The sequence below is a fragment of the Eurypyga helias genome, unplaced genomic scaffold, assembly GCF_000690775.1.
Source record: "Eurypyga helias isolate BGI_N326 unplaced genomic scaffold, ASM69077v1 scaffold8249, whole genome shotgun sequence".
Taxonomy (NCBI): Eukaryota; Metazoa; Chordata; class Aves; order Eurypygiformes; family Eurypygidae; genus Eurypyga; species Eurypyga helias.
This window is the reverse complement of record NW_010270093.1, coordinates 921-24,033: the sequence shown is the minus strand read 5'-3', so window position 1 is coordinate 24,033 and position 23,113 is coordinate 921. Positions and strand designations below refer to the sequence as shown.

Genomic DNA, 23,113 nt, shown 5'->3' with positions numbered 1-23,113 from the left:
AGTCACTCTTCCCCAAGCCTGTAGTTGTTGTTACTTAAATACAGAACTGAGCACTTGGCCTTGCTGCACCTCATATAATTGACCTCAGCCCATTGATCCAGCCTGTCCAGGTCCCTCTGCAGGGCTCTCCCACCCTCCAGCAGATCAGCGCTTCCACCCAACTTGGTGCCATCTGCAAACTGTCTGAGGCAGCACTCCATCCCCTCCTCCAGATCATTGATAAATGTGTTAAACAAGACCGGCCCCAAGACTGAGCCCTGGGGGACACCACTTGTGAAGGCAGCCAATCTGACTTCATTCATCACAATCCTCTGTGCTCTGCCCTCAACCAGTTTTTAACCCAGCGAAGAGTAGGCTAACCAGCATCTTCTTGTGTGTATCCCACGCAGGACAACACCAACCACTTTGAGAGAGTAGTTCAAGTATGCAAGATACCAGCCAGACTTGCTTAGCTTACAAACACATCCGGACAAGTATTTTATTTCGCTCTACAGGCCTAACGTGCTAGAACAATTACTTACATTTTCAAGGTCTTTGGTAGATTAGATCAGAATACTCATTTGTAACAGGAATGATTCCTGAAAATTCTGCTTTTAGTTTTTTAGCGCCTGAATTCAGGGATTTTTAGCTCCTTGGAGACTGCCAAGGCAAGAAATAGGGACTCCAGGCAACAGCTGTTTTTCTAAGATAGCTTTTGTTTAAAAAAGTTTCTTTAGAAACTCAAAAATAAACTTGCATTTTTCTTTTACCCAGAAACAAGCAAAATGACAAGCCAAGTGTGCAGCTGCCAAACCAATTTCTTAACAGGTATCTATAAAAAAGACTAAAAAATAATCTATTAAAAACCACTTACGACATTGTTTGAGGTACTGCTGAAGTATTTTTAATACAGGAGCTGCTTTACACATACAGCTGCATTTCTAGAGCTGAAGAAAGCGATACCTGCAGCTATTTCAGACATGGCTATTTCAACAGGCGTCCTGTTCAGAGACCAGGAGATCATACCATTTCTGTTAGGCTGAACAAAACTGTGCTCTTGGGGCTTACAGAAAAGAACTGCTGATTACAAACCACGAGTCCTAATTAAAGTTTTCATTATGGTAAATCACCTAAAACTATCAACACTCCATGGGATACATCACTAATTGGTAGCACTCGCTCAGAAGTCCAATCACCTACGAGGTGAGTCACCACACAAAACATTTATAAAGCTTACCTGCTTGTTCAGAAATTCTTTCAAAGCCTCTTGATGTCTCTGCCTCTGTTCCTTCAATTTATCTTGCTTCTGTAAGAGTAATTGTTCTTGTATTTTCTGCCTAGACAGAATAGCTTCTCTTTGGGCATCTAGCAGCTCCTGCAATTCTTTCAAATACTTCTGCTGAGCTTGGATGCTTTCTGCTGAGGCCAACACTCTGTCCCTTAAATTCAGTATACCACAATAATTCAAAGACGCATCTCCCATTTTTGATATCAAGAATTGCTCAACACCCTGAGCTTGAGGTTCTTCGCGAGACGAAGTCATGGTTTCTGAAAGCCTGAGGGGTTGTTCAAGGCTTGTTTTGATGGTCCTCTCTGCAGATCCCTGCTGACATGCCAAGGAATCGACAAAGCTCGCCTGAACTATATGTGATCCCTTTGTTACTGGCACAAGGGGTGTCTTCAGTGGAGACTCTTCTCCAGCTTCTGTCTCTGTTTGATGGCTAGACACCTTCCGAGGTAACTCCTTCAAGGGCACCGTTTCTGAAAGCTCAGAGGAATCTTCTGCAGGCAAAACAAACCCAACACGTTGTACGCGTACTTCCGGTTGCATTCTTACTGCAGGGGCATCTTTCACAACTAACCCTGTCTGTAACGGGAACTGAGATGGTTCTCTGACGTGATTATTGGAGGCTTCCAACATTCCCACTTGTTCCCGTGAAGGACAGCTACACGGCATGTGAAACTCTCCATGCTTCAATTTCGATGTTTCTAAAACGTGCGTGCGTCTGCCAGGACGAACGTTGCACGTTTGCGCTTCCTGTTTCTGTGAAGACTGTTTCTCCGACTCATGTGATGTTCCTGAAAAGACAGGTAGTGCCCACGCATACTCTTGGGCATGAGCTTGTTCGGATGGCTGGTACTGCGTTGGATGCACTCCTCGCCTCTGCAGAACTGGTTCTGAGACAGGCTTTAAATTACTTGATTTTGTTTCCACAGAGCTCGGAGGTGTTGCGGAAGCAGACAAGTACCTTTGCTTCAATTTATTCTGATACTCCTTTAGACGCCTTCTAGCTTCTTCAATGGTCTGTTTGTGCAGCCTGAACAGAAGGAAAACATGAATCTTTCCAGAGTGGTGCAAAGATAACATCAATTTCAGTCATCAAAGCAATTCAAATTGTTTTGAAACAAGCAACTTAGCCTTCCGTTTGATAAAGGAACGTACCTATTTTGCTGTAGAAGGCGTTGCTGGTAACTACGAATCACCTGTAAATGGCTGTCTTCCCTAGGACTCCTGGCTTCTGATACAGCAGTATTCCCAGCCTAATGAAAATGAGATTATTTTAACTGCACATTTACAAATAACTCACAGAAAACTATTAAAAGAACACAGAGCTTAAGGTGGTTGCTTCTTCTAAGTTTCCAGAAGCCCCTCTGTACCACCCTTTGCAGTCTGAGATTTCAGCCTGAGGCAATGAAGCTAAAGCCGTTTCTGGAACGGACGGCTACAGCTCCAGTCTCTCTTGACAAGCGGAACGTACACCGCCAAAGTCAACAGCGCTCACAGCAGCTCGGCTCAGAGAGGTGAATGTACCCAGCAGCAAACTTGGGGAGCAGTGATCCAACAGAGCTGCATTTCCAAGGCAATCAGCATCTCTGAAGAGTACAGTTCGTGCAAATGGTTCAAGATTTTAAAAAAATATTACTTTCCTTCAACATCCTCAATAAATTCCTCTCCTTTAAGTGCCTGTTTGAGATCAGATGGACAAAAAGGCAGAAGGGGGTTCTTTTTTTTTCCCCTAAGATTTTTTTTAATTTGGAAAGGATACATGTACATGCATAATTGTTTAGACTTCAATCAGATTTTACTAACAGGTACTGTAAACAGACATGCTGTCCCCGGGACTATGCAGAGATAAACCAACATTCAAAGTCCATTGACACCACGTGAAATACCAGCTTCTGCATTAGAGAAAAGGGTTTTAAACGTAAGAACTTCTGATTCATAGCCTAAGAAATAAAAAACTGATTGTGTTGATTGACATAATTTTAAAAATGGCAAATGGTGGTCTTGAATTTTATAATAAGGATAATTAAAAAGACTACACACAATTTTCTACAGTTCTTCACCTCACGTTCCACTTCATTCTGCTGATCTGCAGAAGGAACACTGTGGCTCTGTACCCGCTGACTTTGCTTTTCCTCCTCTTTTTTTTCCGTAGCCTCTTTCAAACAGGTTTGCATTTGGATCTTCAGGAAATCGGCCTCCAAACGTGCCCTCTCTTCTTCAAGTTGTTTAAGCAAGGCCAGCTGTTGCTGTTTCTGTTGCTCTATTTTCTCATTCTATTGAGAAGAAAAATGAGGGTGAATCTCCAGAACTGAATGACAAAGAAATTGAAGACCCCTCACACACACCATCACTCACAAAGCTTTGTTCCAACTTGATGCAGAAATCTTATTGCTTGTGACGGGCATTTCCTAATTGTAAGAGGTCTTTGGAACTATTTTTAAAGCTTACATTAATAATTTTTTTTTTACTGGCTAGATATTTCTAATTGTCCCTGAATAGCACAATAGTAAATCGATTATGTGTAGGCAAATTAACAGAACACAAAGATCAGAATCTAACCATTTTAAATATATCATCATTTTCCAGAGACTACAGAAGTCCTTTTCTTAAACTGAATTCAAAAATCTACTTTGCATTTTATAGAGCTTTTCATCAGGAGCTCAACACATTTAAATGTTAATTCAAGCCTTGCAAGACTTCTGAAATAGCTAGTGTATAACCACTTTAAGAGCACTCCATAAATCTCTGAAGTGGTTTGTTTATTTTTATTCTCTTTCCATGTACCTATCAGCTACACATCACTCAGATCCACGTGTAGCAACACTGTTAGAATGCAAGCAAAGACAAATTTCCATGCACTGGCAAAGGTGAAGTGGACAACAGCCTCTAATGAGACAGTCTGAATGGGGATGTCAGGAAGAGCAGCCCGAGAAAATGCTAGACCTGAGAACAGTGACGTGGACACAGCAATATCTGCAGCCGGGAAGGTGCAAGGTGGGAGAAAACAAACCGTAAAGAGTAACCACACCTTCACAGAGGATCTGTTGCTCCATTTTTGTTCGTTTGCTGCAACAATACTATTTGGTCAAATTTTTGTCTCCTGAATTTCTCAACTTTAGCTCTACAGTTTAAGGCTGCACTAAGACACAAATATCAACTTTTTTAAAAAATAGACAAGCCACTACATAATAGCTAGCAGGTCTCCAAGGATACAGCAACAAAAATGTGTATATACTTCATTATATTTTCAATACACAGTTATTATTTTCTAGATATAATAAATATAACATCTCCATAGACACAAAAGACTTCCTGCATTTGGTTCCTAGTTCATTAAAAAAACCAACCAAGCAAACAAACACCACACACCACCCCCAACGAAATACTCAAGGTTTGTAAGCTTTTCCTGTCACAGTAAACACAACCCCACAGACCTTCTTATGTTATTACACAGGGTTAGTGAAGTTTGCACAGTTGCATATTGTTGACTTCATCCTCCCTAAAGCAAAGGTATTAATTACTAAATGAGAATTCCGGTTGTAGATTGTGTGGCTTCCCTTCCCTACAGCACTTGTTAGATTTTAGAGAAACTGTTTTTCCACTCTACTCTAAATTCCAGCTTGAACTTAGTAATTTTTAAAAAGTTAATACACAGAGGCTAAGTGTAGAAAATGTTAGAAGTTTAGTTGTTACAAGCATGTTAAAAGGGTCTACATCTGCTATATAACCTGAAGCATTAAGGTCTTCTGTAAATCACTTGGTTTTACACTCTGAGACAGGAATAAGTACACAGACACTTACCCACTTCTGTCTCTCCTCTTCCATTCTAATTTTAGCTGCTTGCTCTTGCGGATGGATTAGAACAGAGTTTTCAGCTGCAACTGTATTTTCCAACATTTCCACAGAGTCTAAAATATACATGTCATTTAACTGTAACTGTCGTCAGAAAGAGCCTTCAATCTTCTTTACATCTTGCTTTACAGTTTCTCAACCTCTCTAAACAAAATGCACAAGCTGCTCTTGGAAAGACTATTATCTCCATCCCACTCCTCTGCCTGTCTCCATAAGCTGGAAAATCACAGATTTGTGTATTATTTAAGCCTTCAATGACCCTTTACCATGTGTTTTCCTTGAATATACAGTAATGGCTCAGCTCCAAGAGGACTGAAGGTAGCTTTCATCCAGTTACTTGGTAGCCTAACAGCAAGATCATCCTGAAGAGTAAGAAGCCACACATAAACCTCTCAGAAGAGTGGGTCCAAAACTGGCACTCCCTGGGCAAATGATTTAACATTTGCCCATTGCACAAAAAGCAACTCGACCTCCTGTACTATCAGCCTCAAATCGCAGCACACTGGCCACAGAGGAATTCCTGCACTCATGCTGCACTCTCCAAACCCCAGGAATTATGCTGGTGTATCCATGTACACGATGGAAGTATATCACAATCTCATTTGAAAAAGCAAGCGCCCTAGGAAAGCAAGAAAAGTGAAACCTTGCCACAACCTAATCACTTCAGTAGACTTCAGAAATCCAACAGCGCATACGACTTCACCAGCTTCAGCACTAGCCTAACCAAAAGAGCACAAAGGATAAAAATGGGAAGTAGTCCCAAACAAAATGGAATGTTTAATTGCTATGAATTCCAGTTTTACAAAAAGGCTTTTCAGACCGGTGCCCAGAAGCAGAAAAAACCCACCCACATGATTTCAGACACATCAGGCCATGCTTGTCTGGTGCATTTCTGGAGGTGAATCTCTGAAGCATCCAGCTTTTCCAGTTCAACTGGCACAGAACTTCAATGCCCAATTTTGAACTGAGAATTCTACTCCTCGAGGCAAACATATATTGAAGCATGGCAACACCAGGTGTGACAAAGATTTGGGCATGATTAAAAGATTAAATGGCACAGAGGTGTTTTGGACATCTTTTCTCCACAAGATCTTCATGGGCAAGTTGGATCTAAGAGCAAAAACCTCTCCTGCTTGTGGTTTCAGCAAATCCACACATGCACTGTAGGCAAAAGGCAGGAGAACTGCACTTTCTGGCAACGTGACAGAACACCACCATTGAAGATACATCAAATAGTTTTGTTACAGTCCACTTTTACAAGTTTTGATGCAAGTATGGATTACGTACCTTTGACTTCACATACTGTATTTTCCTGCTGCTCACAGTTAAGTTCTAAATCACATAATGGTCTCTCTTCACTAGCAATTGTGCCTGATTCAATAGTCTCAATTTCACTTTGAATTTCTTGCTCAGTTTTTGATGTCCACTCCTCTTTCTGACTCCTGATCTTCTTCAGCAATTTCTTTAAAGCAAATTTTGACTGGGGTTGGCGAGTTTTTGCTGCTTCATTATCTGTAAAGAATATATACTGTCAAGAGTTTTGGATAATGAGTATCTTCACACCATAAAAACAGATAAACCCCTTTTTTTTGTTTTGCCCTTTTTTTTTTTGATTGCTTACACAGTTGGACAAATAGCTCAGCTACATTACCAAGTTTTAAAAGCTTAACAATATTTCCTCTTAACTGCAAGAAAGAAGCAATAATTTGTCTCTGCATGCTGTATAAGGAGGGCTCAGCTAGCTGTAGTGTTGCACAGTCAGACTACCCCTAGACCTTATCGTTGCAGCAATAAGCAGTACTATCCCCCACCCGCCCGTACGCTCCTGCCCTCTCCTTTCTATCAGCACTGGCAACACGATGCATCACACCCCAAAAACCCAGTTGTGCCAGCACAGCCATGTGGCAGAGATACTCGGCCAAGTTTACTGATGCGCTTTGCATTCAACGTGATGTTATCCCATACATGCCACAAGCGGAGTACACATGCACAGCCACCGCAGCCTCCTCCCAGTACGGAGCAACTCAATCACAAACCTGAACATAAGAGACATACTAAGCAGACTTTCATACAAATTCAAGTTTTAGCTTTGAAATATTTCAAAACACAAAATGAAAAATATTTAAGTTCACATACCAGCACCGTCCCATAATTCACACTTACTATGTAAGAATAATTATAGCTACTAACAGCATAGTTCTTACAATAATCAGTATACTGAGAATATTTTTAATGAACTGAAGTATATTAGACAAAAGTCACATTTTCATTTCTAAAGCCACAACCATTATTGTCATCTGTGACAGACATCATGAACCACTCAATACTGAAATGCTTCACAGGCATCAAGGAATTTTAGTACTTAAGACATTTCAGTTAATACTAAAGTTAATTTATCTGATATATAAACTAAAGTATCCTTCTACTATAAAACCAAAAAGTTTAAAAGCTTTACTTTCTGTTTCCTCGGGGACCTCCTCTTCTATCATCCATCCCTCTTCTTGTCGCATATCACACGCAGATTCTGGCTGAGTGTCACAAGCAGATTCTTGCTCCAAAGAGATATCAAGATCATTATCTTGAGATCTGTCAGACGGAGCTGGCAAAGGTTGTGGCTCAAACTGCACAATCAGGTCTCCTTTCATTTCTAATTAAAAGAACACAACAGCATAAAACAACCAATTGGAATAAAAAGCGGGCAACGTTGCAAGACTACACTTATCATAGATCCCCAAGGAGTTCAAATATCAATAGCTTGTGTCACAACAGATTTAGTCCAGCTGTTTTTTTCCCCAAAATCCAAGATTCAAAATTGTTTAGATCATTAACCATCTATTAATTCACAAATTCTACAGGGTTTTCATCTAAAATATGCTACATCTTCCAAAATAAAAGTTTATGCGATAAAAAGCTCATCTTTACACAAAGAGCAGCACACAGGACTAGTTATAAGCAGAAGGACCCCAGTAACCTCTTCAAGAAAAAGACACACCCTGACCTGGCTGCTCACAGGACTGTCACAGGAGAGCAACACGGTGGAGGTGTGAAATCCCAGGCGACTAGCCAACAGGAGCTCTCCCACAACCACCGGACTGACTGAGGGGGTGAGTGCCTACAGGGGATGTGGGACACACAGGAAGATCATCTTGGGACTGTATGTTTATTATAGATACTTAGGGGAGGAACCAAAGACAGGGAAAGGATCAAGTTAGTCTGAGAAGGAACAAGTGTGAGGAAAAGTGAAAATAAGGGGATTAAGGGGCCAGTCAGTACACTTGTCTGGCCACGCACTGTGCCTGACAGTGTGCCCTGTCTTCTCACTAAGTTCCGTTTCTAGCTGTTTCCTGGGTGAGAAACCCTCTATTCTGTATGTGTGTGTGGATATAGAAGGACCAGCACCTGGAGTGGGGACCAAAAGTCACAGGCACTCATGTCCAGAGCACTGCCAGCTGCAGAGCCTACAGTGCATATTATGTGGGTTAGGAGCACCAGTGTGCAGTGGCTAGCAAACTGCTTTTTTTAGGAATGACTAGAGGTTTAGCAGCACCTGTAAGACTCGACTGGATACTGGAGAGGCCAAGAGAGCTGCGAGCTGGCTAGTGAGGGATCAGGGGATGCCAGGCTTGGATGCTTGGACTGTGTCCCTGTCATGAGAGGCCATGGGGTCTCAGGGTCAACTAAGAAACCTGCTGGCACATGCATGTACATCTTGGACAACTGGAGACAAGAGGAGCCAGGGTCAGGTACTGGGCTGACTGTGTGCTTAAGGTCAGTTACCAGAGATCCACAGGACGTGCATATCTGTGCATAAATTCACACACCCAACTCGGTCTGCGCAGCAACAACTGGAGCGGAGCAGCAGGCCCTGGGGGTTCACATGCCCAGCAGCTAGCAACTGGAGACACTAAGGATCAAGAGCCAGCTGCTAGGTAGGGCGAGTATCCAAAGCCACTTGAGTGATCCACGGCACAGATTTGAGCATACCAGTGTGTATGTGGACATGCAAGGTAACTGGGAGGCTACAGGGTCCAGGATGGGGTGGGCTGGGTGTCTAAGACCTGTTACTGGGGGATCTGTAGTGTGACAGGCAGAGACATGGGATGCAGGTGGCAATTACTGGGTAGACTGAGTGTCTAAAACCAACTGCTGGAGGGATCCAAATTGCATATACAGATGTATATCCCACTAACAGGTTTCATCCTGATCAGCCAGAGCAGTGAACAGGATGAGGTTATTCGGGCTGTTTGTGTTTGCCTACTGTAAACACATACACAGCCTTGCTGCAAGCTGGTCCTGGGAACAGGCAGCTGCAGCAGCCTCTCCTCCCCTTGGCTACCAGATTCAGCAACCTCCAAGTTACTACTTACTCCTGTCTTCACTGTACATATCTTCAAATGCAAACTCCAACTCTTTCTGCCATTCTTCTTCTATTTCCATGCGTTTGTATGCAGGCACAACAAGCTGAGGTGGCATCTGCGCTACGATCTGTCTTCTGCGCATCCGATCCATGTTCTGCATTTGCTCAAGTTCTTTCAGTAGCCTTTCTCTGTCCTTCAAGCAAGAGGATGGGATAACAAACACAGTGTTCACATTCAGATGGCCATACTGATTGAATACTTCCATTTGGTTACCGCCAAGTTTGTTTAATCCTTGACGTTCAAAGTGAATTGGATTTTAGGGAGAAGGTAGGTGCTTGCTCAGGAGAAGGCTGTACCTGACCTTTAAAACACAAGTCATCAATACTACCTAGAAGATCTAATGTTAAATAAAGGATCAGACTGTACACCCGTATGCCAACTTTCCTCAAGAGAATTAAATCTTCTGTTTTATAAGGTAAATGACTACTTCCTTTGGCAAGTGACTTTTGTTAGTATATACTTCAGCAACCTTTTAAAGAGCAAACTAAATACTCTTGGCACACTATAATCATATTATTTTAAAAAAAGCTTTACTTGAAGTTTGGTTGGATTTTTTTTCCTTTTAACTTAAGGAGCATCAGGAATGTTTCCACAGTTCCCCATTTTAATTAGGTTACTCACTGAGGGCCAATCATATCTTAACTAAGAAACAGGAAACTTTTGGTATTTCTATCCTCAAAAATGCCTGTGAAGGTAACAGACAATAATATAAGCTTCAGAGTATACCTCTAGGTCTCAACAGTTCAGTTTTTCCCTCTTAAAGGAAACACTTTCATTATTTCCAGACTTAGACACTAACAGAACCTCAGTCTTTAAGTAAAAACTTTGAAACAAGTTTTCAAAAAATAAACTGTTTTTTCAAAAAATAAACTTATTAATAAACTATTTTTCCCCCTGAAGCACAGAATAATCAACTCCCAACTAAAGCTGATGTGGAAAAGTAGAGCTTATAATCTATTAAAAGAGTTGAGCTCGATTATTACTGATTGGTTAACCGCTGGTCAAACAGCAAGGTAACAAAAATTAAAGGATGTTCTCTTTCATTCTCCCTCCTTCTGGATAGCCAAAACAATCAGAGTTTGATATTTTTCTAAACACATTCTGGCAACTCCATTTAGTCCATCAATTATTCTCCAGTAACTCTAATTCCTTTAGTAAACACCTACCTACAACTTTACCTAAGAGTGGTTATTTTGACGTTAAAAACAGGCTTTTTTTCCCTACCTGAGCCAAATGGACCTTCTTCAAGGCATGATTTCCTCGGAGATGTGCCTTTTCAATCTGCTCTTTTCTCTCCCTCTCTGCCTCTCTGTGTAGTTCCTCCAAACGTTTCCCTTCTTCTTCAGCAGCTAACCGAGCATCTGGCTGGCAGTCAATCAACAGTTTAGTCCATGAATGTCTTTGTAGTAGTTTAAAGCATATGTAACAATAAATAAATGAGTAATTCTGCAGCAAAAGCACTTTTTTAAAGAAGACATACAATGCCATATGAACACTCCTGAAGGTTTCTAATTTTGGTTGCAATCAGGACCAAGATAACTTTTTACCTTAAAAAAAGAGGCATGTTTACTTATGCCCCAAGTGTTGTGTCAAAATGTTCTATTTTCAAGCTGTACTAGGGACAATCATTTGTATGATATATTTGGTACAGCAGAGTGGTTATTTTTCCTACAATACAAGGTAAAATGAATGAGTCGATATTACACCACTTCTATCCTCATGATTTTGTAAACAAGACGAGTTGGGGAATCCAGAAGCATTTTCATTCTTATTTGGGAAACCAGAAACAATCTGCAGTTTTTAAATACAAAAAAATATTACCAACACATTGCAATTAAGAAGTACTTAAATGAACACTTCCAGGGATGGGGCATCCACAGCTTCTCTGGGCAACCTGTTCCAGTGCCTCACCCCCCTCTCTGTGAAGAACTTCTTCCTGATATCTAATCTAAACCTCCCCACTTTCAATTTAAACCCCTTCCCCCTTGTCCTGTCACTAAAGACCCTTGTCAAAAGTCCCCCCCAGCTTCCTTGTAGGCCCCTTCAGGTACTGGAAGGATGCAATAAGGTCTCCCCAGAGCCTTCTCTTCTCCAGGCTGAACAAGCCCAATTCTTGCAGCCTTTCATCACAGGAGAGGTGCTCCAGCCCTCTGAGCATCTTTGTGGCCTCCTCTGGACTCGCTCCAACCAGTCTATATCCTTCTGATGTTGTGGGCTCCACAGCTGGACACCGAACTCCAGGTGGGGTCTCACCAGAGCAGAGTACAGGGGCAGAATCCCCTCCCTCACCCTGCTGGCCACATTTCTCCTGATGCATTACTTCATATAATAGTATTACTTAATTCAAACATCGTCTCTAAAAGCTAAGCTCTTGCTCCACCTCTCCCTTTTCCAGGTCCTCCCCTTTTTCTGATCCGACTTCAGCCTTTGTCTGAGTGTACTGTAAACTCAAGCAAACTCTCCCATTTGGCAGAAATCTGTTCACTGCTCTTTTTCCCAAATTAGATTTCTGCCGTCTTGGCAAGCTGAAACCACTGACTGCACGAAGACACGCACACAATACAAGGTAAAGACTGGGAGTACACAGCTAAAAAGAGGGGAAGAGAAAAAAGCAGGGCCAACTGCAACTATTAATTTAGCATATGCCACAACGCAGAAGATTTGGATGTCCTAACGTTATACCAGCCTTGTGAGTTCACCTCCTTACAGAGGTCTGTTCACATGGGACTGTCAGGTGTGATCCCACAAGTGACTGAGCACATAACAGGCCTTAGAAGTTTCCCCATCCAAGAGTCTGATTAGGAAGTTGTGTAACGGCTCCTTTACACAAGTTCATAGTTCTAAACGAATTCTAGAAAACTGAATTGCTGGTATCCAGGCACTGTATGCAATATAAAGAAAGATAAATGAAGCATGTGTCACGGAGTCAATTACCTGCTCTCCATCCATTTCTCTGTCCACATAAGGTTGGGAAATATGGTAACGTGTAACAGAAAAGTTGTCAGCACTATAGGGCTTCACCGCAGGCACCTTTTTCACGTCAAAATTCTAGGAAGAAGTAAAAGTACAGCTGTATCAGGGAACAGTATCCCTAGCAAAACAGCTAAACAGAACATAAGTGAACTGTACACTTAAATTAGTATTACAAGAAAGCCACTCTCCCAAACTGTCTCCTGAAGATATTGTTTAAAACTTTAAATACATGTAATAATTAATAAATCACATCAGCACAAGGCAGATCCAGAGGGCTTAACAACTGAGAGCACCTGACAGCATAAGGCAAACTCCTCCACACAAATAAACATTCATCAGAGAGCTCTACCTCTGTGTTTCAAAAGCATTACCTTAATTTGAAAGCACTCGAGTTTAATGTACTAATACAAATCCCACTTACAACAGCTGTCACACTCACCTCAAAGCAGGGCAACCACGGATCCACAATATAATTACGCCTAACAGCAAAACAACACTTCCTAAGTACAGACTTTATTTACAAAACTCAAAATCATTATGTGCAATTTATTAGTTGACCAGCGAAAACAGGATTTCCATAACTTAACTAAAAAGTGGCTATGCCTGTAATACAAAGTATTTATTTTTTTGAGACGTTTTGGGTACACTACCACATTTCAACTCTGCCCGATTTTGAACACCGAGCAACAAAACCCTCCCTCTTCTTTGGCTTGGCCTGAGGCTCTCAGCAGTGAAGTAGCCAGGTTAGGTAACTCACTGTTCTGTAGGACCTGCATTTGTACTTCTGACATCTCCTCCAGTTATTTTCTCTCAGCTTCATCTGCCCTAGACTTTTTCCTAAGAAGGATTCTTACCCATATTAACTTAGTAGCAAGTTTCGTTGCCAGAGCGGTTTAATGCGACCGTAAACAAACACGCACACACACACAATGAGCAGCACTGAGTCTCAGGTGTATCTTAAACTTCTCTCTAGGTGAGGGGTAGGGTTGGAAGGGACCTCTAGAGATCATCTAGTCCAACCCCCCTGCTGGAGCACGATCACCTAGAGTAGATAACACAGGAAAATCTGAGGCATACAGAATTTCAGTATTGATTATAAAATAACAAGAGATACTGTCACAAGTGAAATCTTTCAATTAAAATCCTATGACGTGCATCTAGTTTTAGCCTTTACCAAGAGAACTTCAGTAACTTATTTTATGAATTTTCAAGCAAATGCATGTTATTCTAGTAGGAAGAAAAGCGATACATACAAATAAAAGCACACCGTCAAGGATTTCACTTTTATTTGTACATAATGCTGTTTAAAAATGGCTGACTTGCTTAATCAATAAATCATAGTAACAGATCAACATTAACCAAAACACTCGTAGATATCGATCATAGCTCTGAAAACGGACAAGTCCCATGCCTAAACCTCAACAGCCAGATCACCCACTGCTTGACCTGTTCTGCGTTACTTTCAGAGTGTATAATTAAAACTCAGGCTTTGAATTACTTAAAAAAAGTGTAAACAAGTAATAAATAATTACATTTAATCAATCAAAGCTCCAGAACTGCTGTGAAAGCTGTGAAGATGCGAGAATTATGTCGGAGGCTGCAATTTTCCAATTAACGTCAAAAGTAATTTAGGTTGGAAAAAGTAATACATTATCACACCTCATGGTGGAACCACTGCAGTTAAGAATCCATCCATACTTCCATCAGGAGGTTTTTAACTACTCCTCCTCTCCACACCCACTCCAAAAAGAAGTAAGTAATTCTATACTAACATCTGGCAAAACTGGAGCAGCAACTTATGAGACGTTGCTCTAACTAAATAAGGCCTCAGTTCCTAAAAGCCACCTTTTTCAGAATTAAACTTGATTAGGACAATACATCCAGAATAAAACCACTTCTTCTGTTAACTGGGTAAAGTAACACTAACAAGAGTATCTTCAGAAAATGTTTCTTATGTTCTAAGACACCCTGCAACAAACACCACTGCCCTGGCTCCATTTTACGAAGTTTTAGTCAATTGTTACTGCAACAGAGCATCAGATTTTGATTACAGTTATGTTTAATACACTCTCTGTGTAAACTGATTCAAGAAAATACGCACGCTTATGCAGACGACCTTGTAATTTACTCTAAATCCCGTGAATTACAGCAAAGTGAAGCAATTCCAATTCAGTGCCTTTTGAGTAATGCACTTGCAAGACAAAGCCCCAGATTTCCCCCTCCTGAAATGGACAGTTAACATCTTATGTTTTCTCCCCCTAGACAGAACTAGGAATAAGCCACAGCTCTAATAATCGCTGACCTTTCAATTAATTAGCATTTAGCCCATGCAGTTCCTGGCACCCAGTTATTCTTCCAAGGGAGTAACATAGGCCTTGGAGAAAATCCTTAAAATCCATGCAGACATGAAAACCAGGAAAGAGGCTCGGAGTCAGGTAGTCCTTACACGGATCAAACTGACACGCTGTGCTATATTTAACAATGCAATGCAAGCTCTTTCCTCATCAAAAATCCAACACGTCTGCAGAACTGCTGATTCAATTTGCCATTATCAGAGCATGAACTTTCTTAAATGAAACAAACCCCACAAAATCCAGATGTTTGCAAACTGCTAAAACCAGCTAAAATCATGTTTGCTGAAAAGGTGAGTAAAGGACATTTGTTCATGGGTGGAAACACATTAAACTGGTGAATTCCAGGCAAAGAAGTTACGATTCTACAATGCCGACACAGGGTGCTGACCCAGACCTGTCACCCAACACAATCACAAATGCAATTGTACCAGAACCTGGGGAAACCTGAACAAAGTCTCCTTGCTTGCCCTGGTGAAAAAGGACTGAAGAGTGTGAAGGAAATTCTGCATTTGTAAAATGGAACGAGAGGCATTACTGAGGTTGTTAGACGAAGAGTATTATATAAGACTGTGTCTTTTTGGCTGTTCTATCATCTACAAACATGCATGTTAACTGCAGCTGACTTTGGGCACCAATTACAAAACTTGCTGGATTTTTTTTTAATAGAAAGCAACATAAACCATCTTGAACTGTAAAAGTTACCAGACTGCCATGCTGCAGCACCTCACACTTTTCTAACAATGCCAAACTGAGCAACAGAAGCATCTGAAAGCCAGGAAACGAAGAGTCAAAGCTTTAACTCACACAGCCTTGATCTGCTCTACAGCAGATACACTGGGAACAGCAACATGAGAATATTTGGATTTACCTGAACTCTACCATAAAGGTCCTTACTCCATCTGTTCCAAATTGCAACAGTAGGGTTATTTCTGGTGAAGTACATGTAAAACTTCACCACTCCCTTTCAACACTTGCTTTAATCCTCACTCATAGCCAGCTTCCACAATAAGAAAACCCCAGACAGCCAGGGAATACAGCTAGAGACAGGACTGCTGGATTGTCGTGGTTTAACTCCGGCTAGCCAAATACCATGAAGCCGCTCTCACAAATCCCTTTCCTCTCCTCCAGTGGAGGGGAAGAATTGGAGGAAAAAAGAAATAAGGAAGCTCATAAAATTGAGATAAGAACTATTTACTAATTAAATCTAAATACATACATAGAAATACTACGAACAATAAATAATTAAAATAGAAAACGTGATACAATAGGATGCAATTTCTCACCACTCACTGACCAATGCACAACCAGGTGCTGAAAAGTGAGAGTCAGACCCACAGACCTGCAGCCCAAGAGCGATCCCAGCCGATTCCATGCAAACCCTATCAGCGACAGCACGAGCGGGAAAACTAAACAAACCCACCAACTCCCTCACGAATCAGCCAGCACAGGAGTTAGTGAAGCAGCCAACGCAGGAGTCAGGGAGAGTGTTGGCAAGTGTGTGGGAGTGAACGAAAAAGAGTAAGGGAGAGAGTAATGGTTTCCAGAGCCCCTCCTTGCCTCTGCCCCGAGCATGACGTACTATGGAATGAAATACTCCCTTGGTCAGTTGGGGTCAGGTGTCTGAACTGTGTGTCCCTGCACGGCCTGTTGTGAGACAGCAAGAGCTGGGAACGCAGCTGCAGGATCAGAAGCGGAGAAAGACCTTGAATTCAGTGCAGGCATTGCTCAGCGTCAGCTGAGAACTTATCAGTGCTGCTCTCTGCATCCAGGAACAGCTTCCTAGCAGCCACGGTAAAGAGAGTTAACTCTTTCCTGACTGAATCCAGCCCAGGGATATAGATCAAAGCCTTTGTCTAATCATTCTGAAAACTGTGAGGGTCAACCCTTACTTGGTTTTTGCAGATTCATCGGTACCAAACCCCTACCATCCAACACACTAACCTATACATAACATGCTGGGTGTAGCTAGGAAAACCTTTGATCACTGGCTCTCAGAGGGACCAGTATACTGTAACCCTTTCTCTTCTGGTTAGTGGTCTGAATATCCCTGAACCTGGTGGTCTGAAAGGACAACAGGTAAGGCAACTTAAACTCCACATTAATGAAGTTCCATTAAGTTTAATTTACTGAACAGTAAGTAAAAAATGCACCATGTTCTTCCCGCAGTTCAGATCTGCAATCCCACAGTACCTTCTATACCTATGCAGAATCTCAGTGAAATCAAAGCAGCGTGAAGGAGGTACAAAGTCGTCCCCTAAAAAGGGTACAGCACAGGATTAAGCATACAGTGTTTATCTACTCTCCTCCCCAATGGCCTTAGGTACTGGTTTCCTACCAAAAACTCTGCAGTATTCCTACCAGAAATAAAGAAATCAGAGGGGAAGAAAAATAAAAATAATTAAAAAAACCCAACCGCACACACAAAACCAAAACAACCCCAAAAACCCCAACTCACAGCTAAAAAGGCAGAACTACCTTTATTACAGAAGCAAACCCCTGCATCATTACGACAGATGGCTGAGGTGGTGCGTACACACTGAGAAAGACCACTGCAGAGTTTAACACCACTGTGGCTATTAAATGAAAAGGAGATGATAAATTTTAAGAGACACATTAACCACACACACATAAAAAGATTTCAGATGACAAAAAATAAAATCCACACATAACTAGAGATCAGAAATAAACAAATACCAAAGCTTAGCAGTAAGAAGCCTGCTAATACATAATTCATTAATATTCTTTTTGCTAAACTACTTTGCTTATGGTATGCAAATGACAGTTTCAGATACCCTGTCGTGAGGAGCAAGAGCAGTAAGTAAATCACTACGTTATGGGGTACCCTGAAATTGGGAACACTACCGCATGGATACATACCTCAAGAGGATGTGGCGGCGGAGGTGGCAGGCTCGCAACTTTGGCTGCTCTTTGTCTTTCCACTTCCAGAGCATGTTTCCGTGCATTCGCTCGTCTTGGGGGAAATAAACACAAACACACCCCCACATGCAAACAAAGAAAAAAAAAAAAACACAACAAAAAAACCCCCCACACATAAACGCACACCAACACAAAAGAAAAAGATAGAAGGAAATTATTCAAGCAACAATGACAGCACCGTGCAACATAAAAACGCAAACCTAAGAATATAGAGATTGAGATGCCCCTGATTTGAATGCTTGGGAGATAAGGATGGGCAAGCATGCTGAAAAGTCAACAGAACTTCTGCTGGAAGGCAGCACTGGAAAATTATTTTCTTAAAGTAATGCAATAATGTTAATACACACGAGCTTCTAAAGAAGAAAGAAAAATCCCTGCTTTTCACTTAAGTTTTTAGAAAACACTGCATCACTTCAACATATTTTAATTGCTCGAGTGTGACAAAACTATTTAATCAATAAGTCTCAGCTCTACTCAAGCACAACTCTCCCCAAGAGTACACGGTTCATTTTTCATGCCAGCTCAAGTTTGGTCCAACCTGTGTACGCAAACACAACAGGCCCTTTTTTCAAGTGGTTAACTCTCCTTCAGGAACTGGCCCGGGAACATTTCATTGCATGTGTCATGGAATAGCTGTCAAGCAACAATTCAGACTGAAAGCGGCAACATAGAGATGAAATGCCCCTCCCTCCCTCCCCCTCCTCCACTCAAGCCCAGCTCATATAACTGACATTTTTGTCTTAGTTTTAAAACTACAGTTCTTATCAAAATCCACAAGCTTTGTCCACGAGCATTAATTCTCTAACCCATAAAATGTCAAGATTAAAAAAGCTGCAAGCAAGAAGCATCAAGATTTTTGCCTTTAAACTTGTGACACTGTAAAATGCATTCTGTGCTTAGTAATACCAGTTAACCATTGCATACCGGGCTTGCTCACGGAGTAATTTTTCTTTTTGGTGCTTCTGCTCTTTCAGGGCTTTCCTATGTCTCTTCTCTGCTCTTTGTTTCCTTTCCTCTGCTTGCCTTGCCAGAGCTTCTAAGTCAGGTTCCTTCACAACAAAATATTGCAAGCACTTAATACAGGGTTTTACTCACTTCTCACACTATAGGTGTGGTGTTTCAAATTACGTACTGCTGCTAAGAATCACAAGCTCAAAATTACCTGCTACTGTATTACAGTCTAACAACTTTGCCTTCCTTGCCATCTTCTTTACTCCCTCCTTCACTACCACTACCATCGGCAAATTTGCCACATTCCTCAGCCCATGGAACCAAATATTGAAGTGGAAACCTTATTAGCTTCTCTCTGCACCTCTTTGATAAAGAGGACAATATAAATATATTTACACATTTTAGCAAACGCTGATTAAGCTGTACAGAGAAGCATATTATCACCTTCCAGTCATTAACTACAACAATTGTGTGTCAACAGAAACATTTCTTTATGATTGTTACTCTGTTCCTACGGCACTGGCATCAGTTTTCCACAAATTCATCCATTCTAGTGTTGGAAAGGTCTTTACAAAGAAGTTGATTTAGAGACACCGAGATATGGAAATATATAAGGCTATTTAACTTGGGTTAAAAAACCCAATTAATTCAGGAAGTAAGTTAGCCTGCAAGTCAGGCCAGAAATCTGTGGCATTGCTGACTTCTACAGACCTGGTTCAAAATCAGATATATGGAAAGTTTCTACCCAAGAACCTCAACAATCTCTCAAAGAGAGCCTACACAAGCTATAGGATTTTAATGAAAGTAATAATAGTTCATAGGTGCAGAATCAAGAACCGACACCAGTTTGCAGTCTAGGCAAAGGCCTCTGAAGCCCTTACGAAGACTTTCCAAGACTTTCCACTTGAGCACTGAAGAAAAAAAAAAAAGGGGGTATCTTCTTAACCACAGAACAGGTACTGTGACATGGTAGAGAAAACAGTTACTATATTACTAGCACACTTGAAAGTGATTCACCATGTACAATTTAGTGAAGAACAAGCCTACAGTACCATACACTTGTTCAATCTAACATACGCAAAATAACTAAGAATTTGCACAGCCAAAGCCTGAGCAGATGGGACTGCTGGACCATTTAATCCTGGCCTTGTGGAAAGGTATCTGCCAAATCACAGAACGGTTTGGGTTGGAAGGGACCTTAAAGATCATCCAGTTCCAACCCCCCTGCCATGGGCAGGGACACCTTCCACTAGACCAGGTTGCTCAAAGCCTCATCCAGCCTGGCCTTGAACACTTCCAGGGATGGGGCATCCACAGCTTCTCTGGGCAACCTGTTCCAGTGCCTCACCACCCTCTCCGGGAAGAACTTCTTCCCGATATCTAACCTACATCTCCCCATTCTCAATTTAAACCCATACACTAACATTCCTAATCAGTTTCCATTCTTAAAAACCCCTGTTGGTTTAGGTATTAGGACTGCAAGATCAAGAATATTAAAAAAAAAAAGCCATCTTTGTACTTTACAACACCAAAAACTTCTGTGACGATAATATTACGCTGTTTCACTTACGTGCTCCTTAGCCTGTCGGTGACCCTCACCAATCGCTCTTAAGCTTGATAAATACAGTTCTTTTAAGGCTTTCATCTTCTTTTCCTGTGCTTTCTGCCACTCGGCTCTCAGTGCCTCCTCTATCTGATGTAGTTGCTCTTCTCTCCTCTGCTTTACCTTCTGTCTTATCTGCAAGGCGATATGCTTCTGTTGCTCTCTAACCTGTAGAAACAGCATTTATGTTCTGTCAGTATCTTAGAAAAGAACAATATTTTTTGCAGCAAGCTCTTCCACTACATACTCTACCCTCCTTTCAGCTTTCCATCTCATTTACTATTCCATCAACAATCTGTCCAGAAAATACTTTAAAGTCACCATTACCTTCTTCCAAATTAATATATTAAATAATAAGTTTAATCTTAGTTAAACTTTTCAGTCGAAGTCCACAGAGCAACATAAAATTGGTTAAAAAAAATATGCAAGAACTGCTTGGACTATCTTTCCCTCCAAATACACAACACAGTAAGTTATTGAAGACTCCTATCACAATGCAACATGGTTTAAAGAAAAATCAACAAGTACAAACTGAAGTCTGTTTACTAAGTTTTTGTTTAACACTTTTGCCAGTAAAATTCACTAAAAATGTATCAAGAAAACAGCCCAAGAGGGGTGAAGATTAGTACACAGAAAGTGTTTTGAAGATACATATCTTTTGAACATGTGAAAGACCTGAATAGCTTGTGCAAGACAAAGCTGAGGAAGGCTAAGAAGAGAATTGGAGTAGTAGCCCTGAGGTCTAACAGCAGGACAGAAACGGAAGAAAGATGAGATGATCAACAGACATGCGCTGAAGAACATAAAAGTACTCTGCTCAGACCCTCTAAAAGGAGCAGTACTCAAAGCATTTAGAGCTGTGATGCATTGCAGCAGTTCAGTTTGCCGAGAGGAAAGCTGTGAAGTCCTGTATTGGCAGTAGTTGCCCTGTCTCTTCCACATGATCACTGTGAAAACACCCGGAACACCGTAAGTGCCACAGATCCTTACACAAGTGATACATGGGCAGAAGAGAGACAACTACATGTTCACGGCCAAATAAAAACGGTAGGTACCAGGAAGCTGTCAGGGAGGAGATTCTGGAACAGGTGCCGAAGTGAATCTAACAAGCAGAAAAAGGTATCGCAAGCAAAATATGCACTTAGTAAATAAACATGAGAGTAGGAAAATAATTCACAAACCAAATAGAAAACTAATATACAATATTACGACCCTGAAATTGAGTTTACATGAAATAAATTTTTCAGTTAATTTTCCAAATGTGTATTTCATTTAATGATGTAACAAATCAGTGTGCAAAAATACAGGCATACTTGCTGTAGCCTCAGTTTTCTTCTTCTTTCATATTCTTCTTTCAGAAGCATGGTTTCTTCATTAGGACTAAGTCTCAATTTCCCAACTTTTACAACTTTTCTCTTCATCTTTGGAAACACTAAATAATCAACTTCTACAAGAATAACATGAAAAACAGAAATTGTGCATAAATGACAGATGTAAATGAATCACAGAATCACTAAGGCTGGAAAAGTCCTACAAGATCATCCAGTCCAACCATCAACCCAACACTACCATACCCACTAGACCATGTCCTCAAGCACCACATCCACACGCTCCTTCAACACCTCCAGGGATGGTGACTCTACCCCTTCCCTGGGCAGCCTGTTCCAATGCCTGACCACTCTTTCAGTGAAGACGTACCCTCCCCTGATGCAACTTGAGGCCATTTCCTCTTGTCCTATCAGCAGCTACCCAGGAAAATAGACCAGCATCCGCCTCCCTACAAACTCCTGTCAGGGAGCTGTAGAGAGCAATCAGGTCTCCCCTCAGCCTCCTCTTCTTTAGCCTGAACACCCCCAGTTCCCTCAGCTGCTCCTCACAAGACTTGTGCTCCAGACCCTTCACCAGCTTTATTGCCCTTCTCTGGACACACTCCAGCACCTCAGTGTCCTTCTTGTAGTGAGGGGCCCAAAACTGCACGCAGGACTTGACGTGTGGCCTCACCAGTGCCCAGTACAGGGGCACAATCACTTCACTACTCCTGACCACACTGTTCCTGATGCAGGTCAGGATGCCACTGGAGCCCTTCCTGGCCACACTGCTAGCTCATACTCAGCTGGCCGTCAACCAACACCCCCAGGTCCTTTTCTGCCAAGCAGCTTTCCAGTCACTCATCCCCAAACCTGTAAATGAGCTTTAAAACAAAGAGATATTGCCATAATCTTACAAATCTACGATGGTAACTAGGAGTGTGACCTACAACGGTTCACTTCTGTTCAGCTGTACTAAAGAACATTGGTACTGTCTTTGTCACAGTTAGGAAATGTCCTGCTGTCATGTTACGTAGCAAACTCTTAGAGAGTGTTACATTCACGTTGGACCTACACTGTGGACCAGACAGGCACATCTCCAAAATGAGTAGTGAACACTATTCCTCTCCTGGGAAGATAAAAAGACTCCAACCTACTGAAAACCACGTTACAAAACAGAGCAGGCCGGTCAGATGATTTGTACTGAAACATTCTCCCAACGGTTGTAAGATGTTGAGTTTGTTAACATTTTTGACTGTGGTCCAAGGTTTTCCATCTTGAACAACGTGAAACTCCAACCAACACCACTCTGCATACCAAGCATTTCACTAGAGTGCTAAAATTGATCACTAACAATTACTTATTTGAGTTTTAAGCTGTCATATCATACTATGTTTCCCTGTAGATTTTACTGTGAAACAAAGATCTGCTGGTCCTGTTTTTATTGCAAT

General features: G+C 41.4%; 1 protein-coding gene across 1 annotated transcript; it reads right to left on the bottom strand.

The window, feature by feature from the left end:
- Nucleotides 1-1,216: 1,216 nt before the first annotated feature.
- Nucleotides 1,217-21,776, bottom strand: LOC104505523 (centrosomal protein KIAA1731 homolog; the record flags this gene model as incomplete). The annotated part of the gene is made up of 13 exons (XM_010158312.1): nt 21,669-21,776; nt 20,323-20,523; nt 18,726-18,850; nt 17,742-17,835; nt 12,472-12,585; nt 10,762-10,902; nt 9,487-9,670; nt 7,575-7,766; nt 6,407-6,631; nt 5,069-5,175; nt 3,328-3,540; nt 2,423-2,520; nt 1,217-2,297 (listed from the first exon to the last, which is right to left on the bottom strand). Coding segments are annotated over exons 1-13 (2,883 nt in total), but the record flags the coding sequence as incomplete, so codon positions are not given.
- Nucleotides 21,777-23,113: the final 1,337 nt, after the last annotated feature.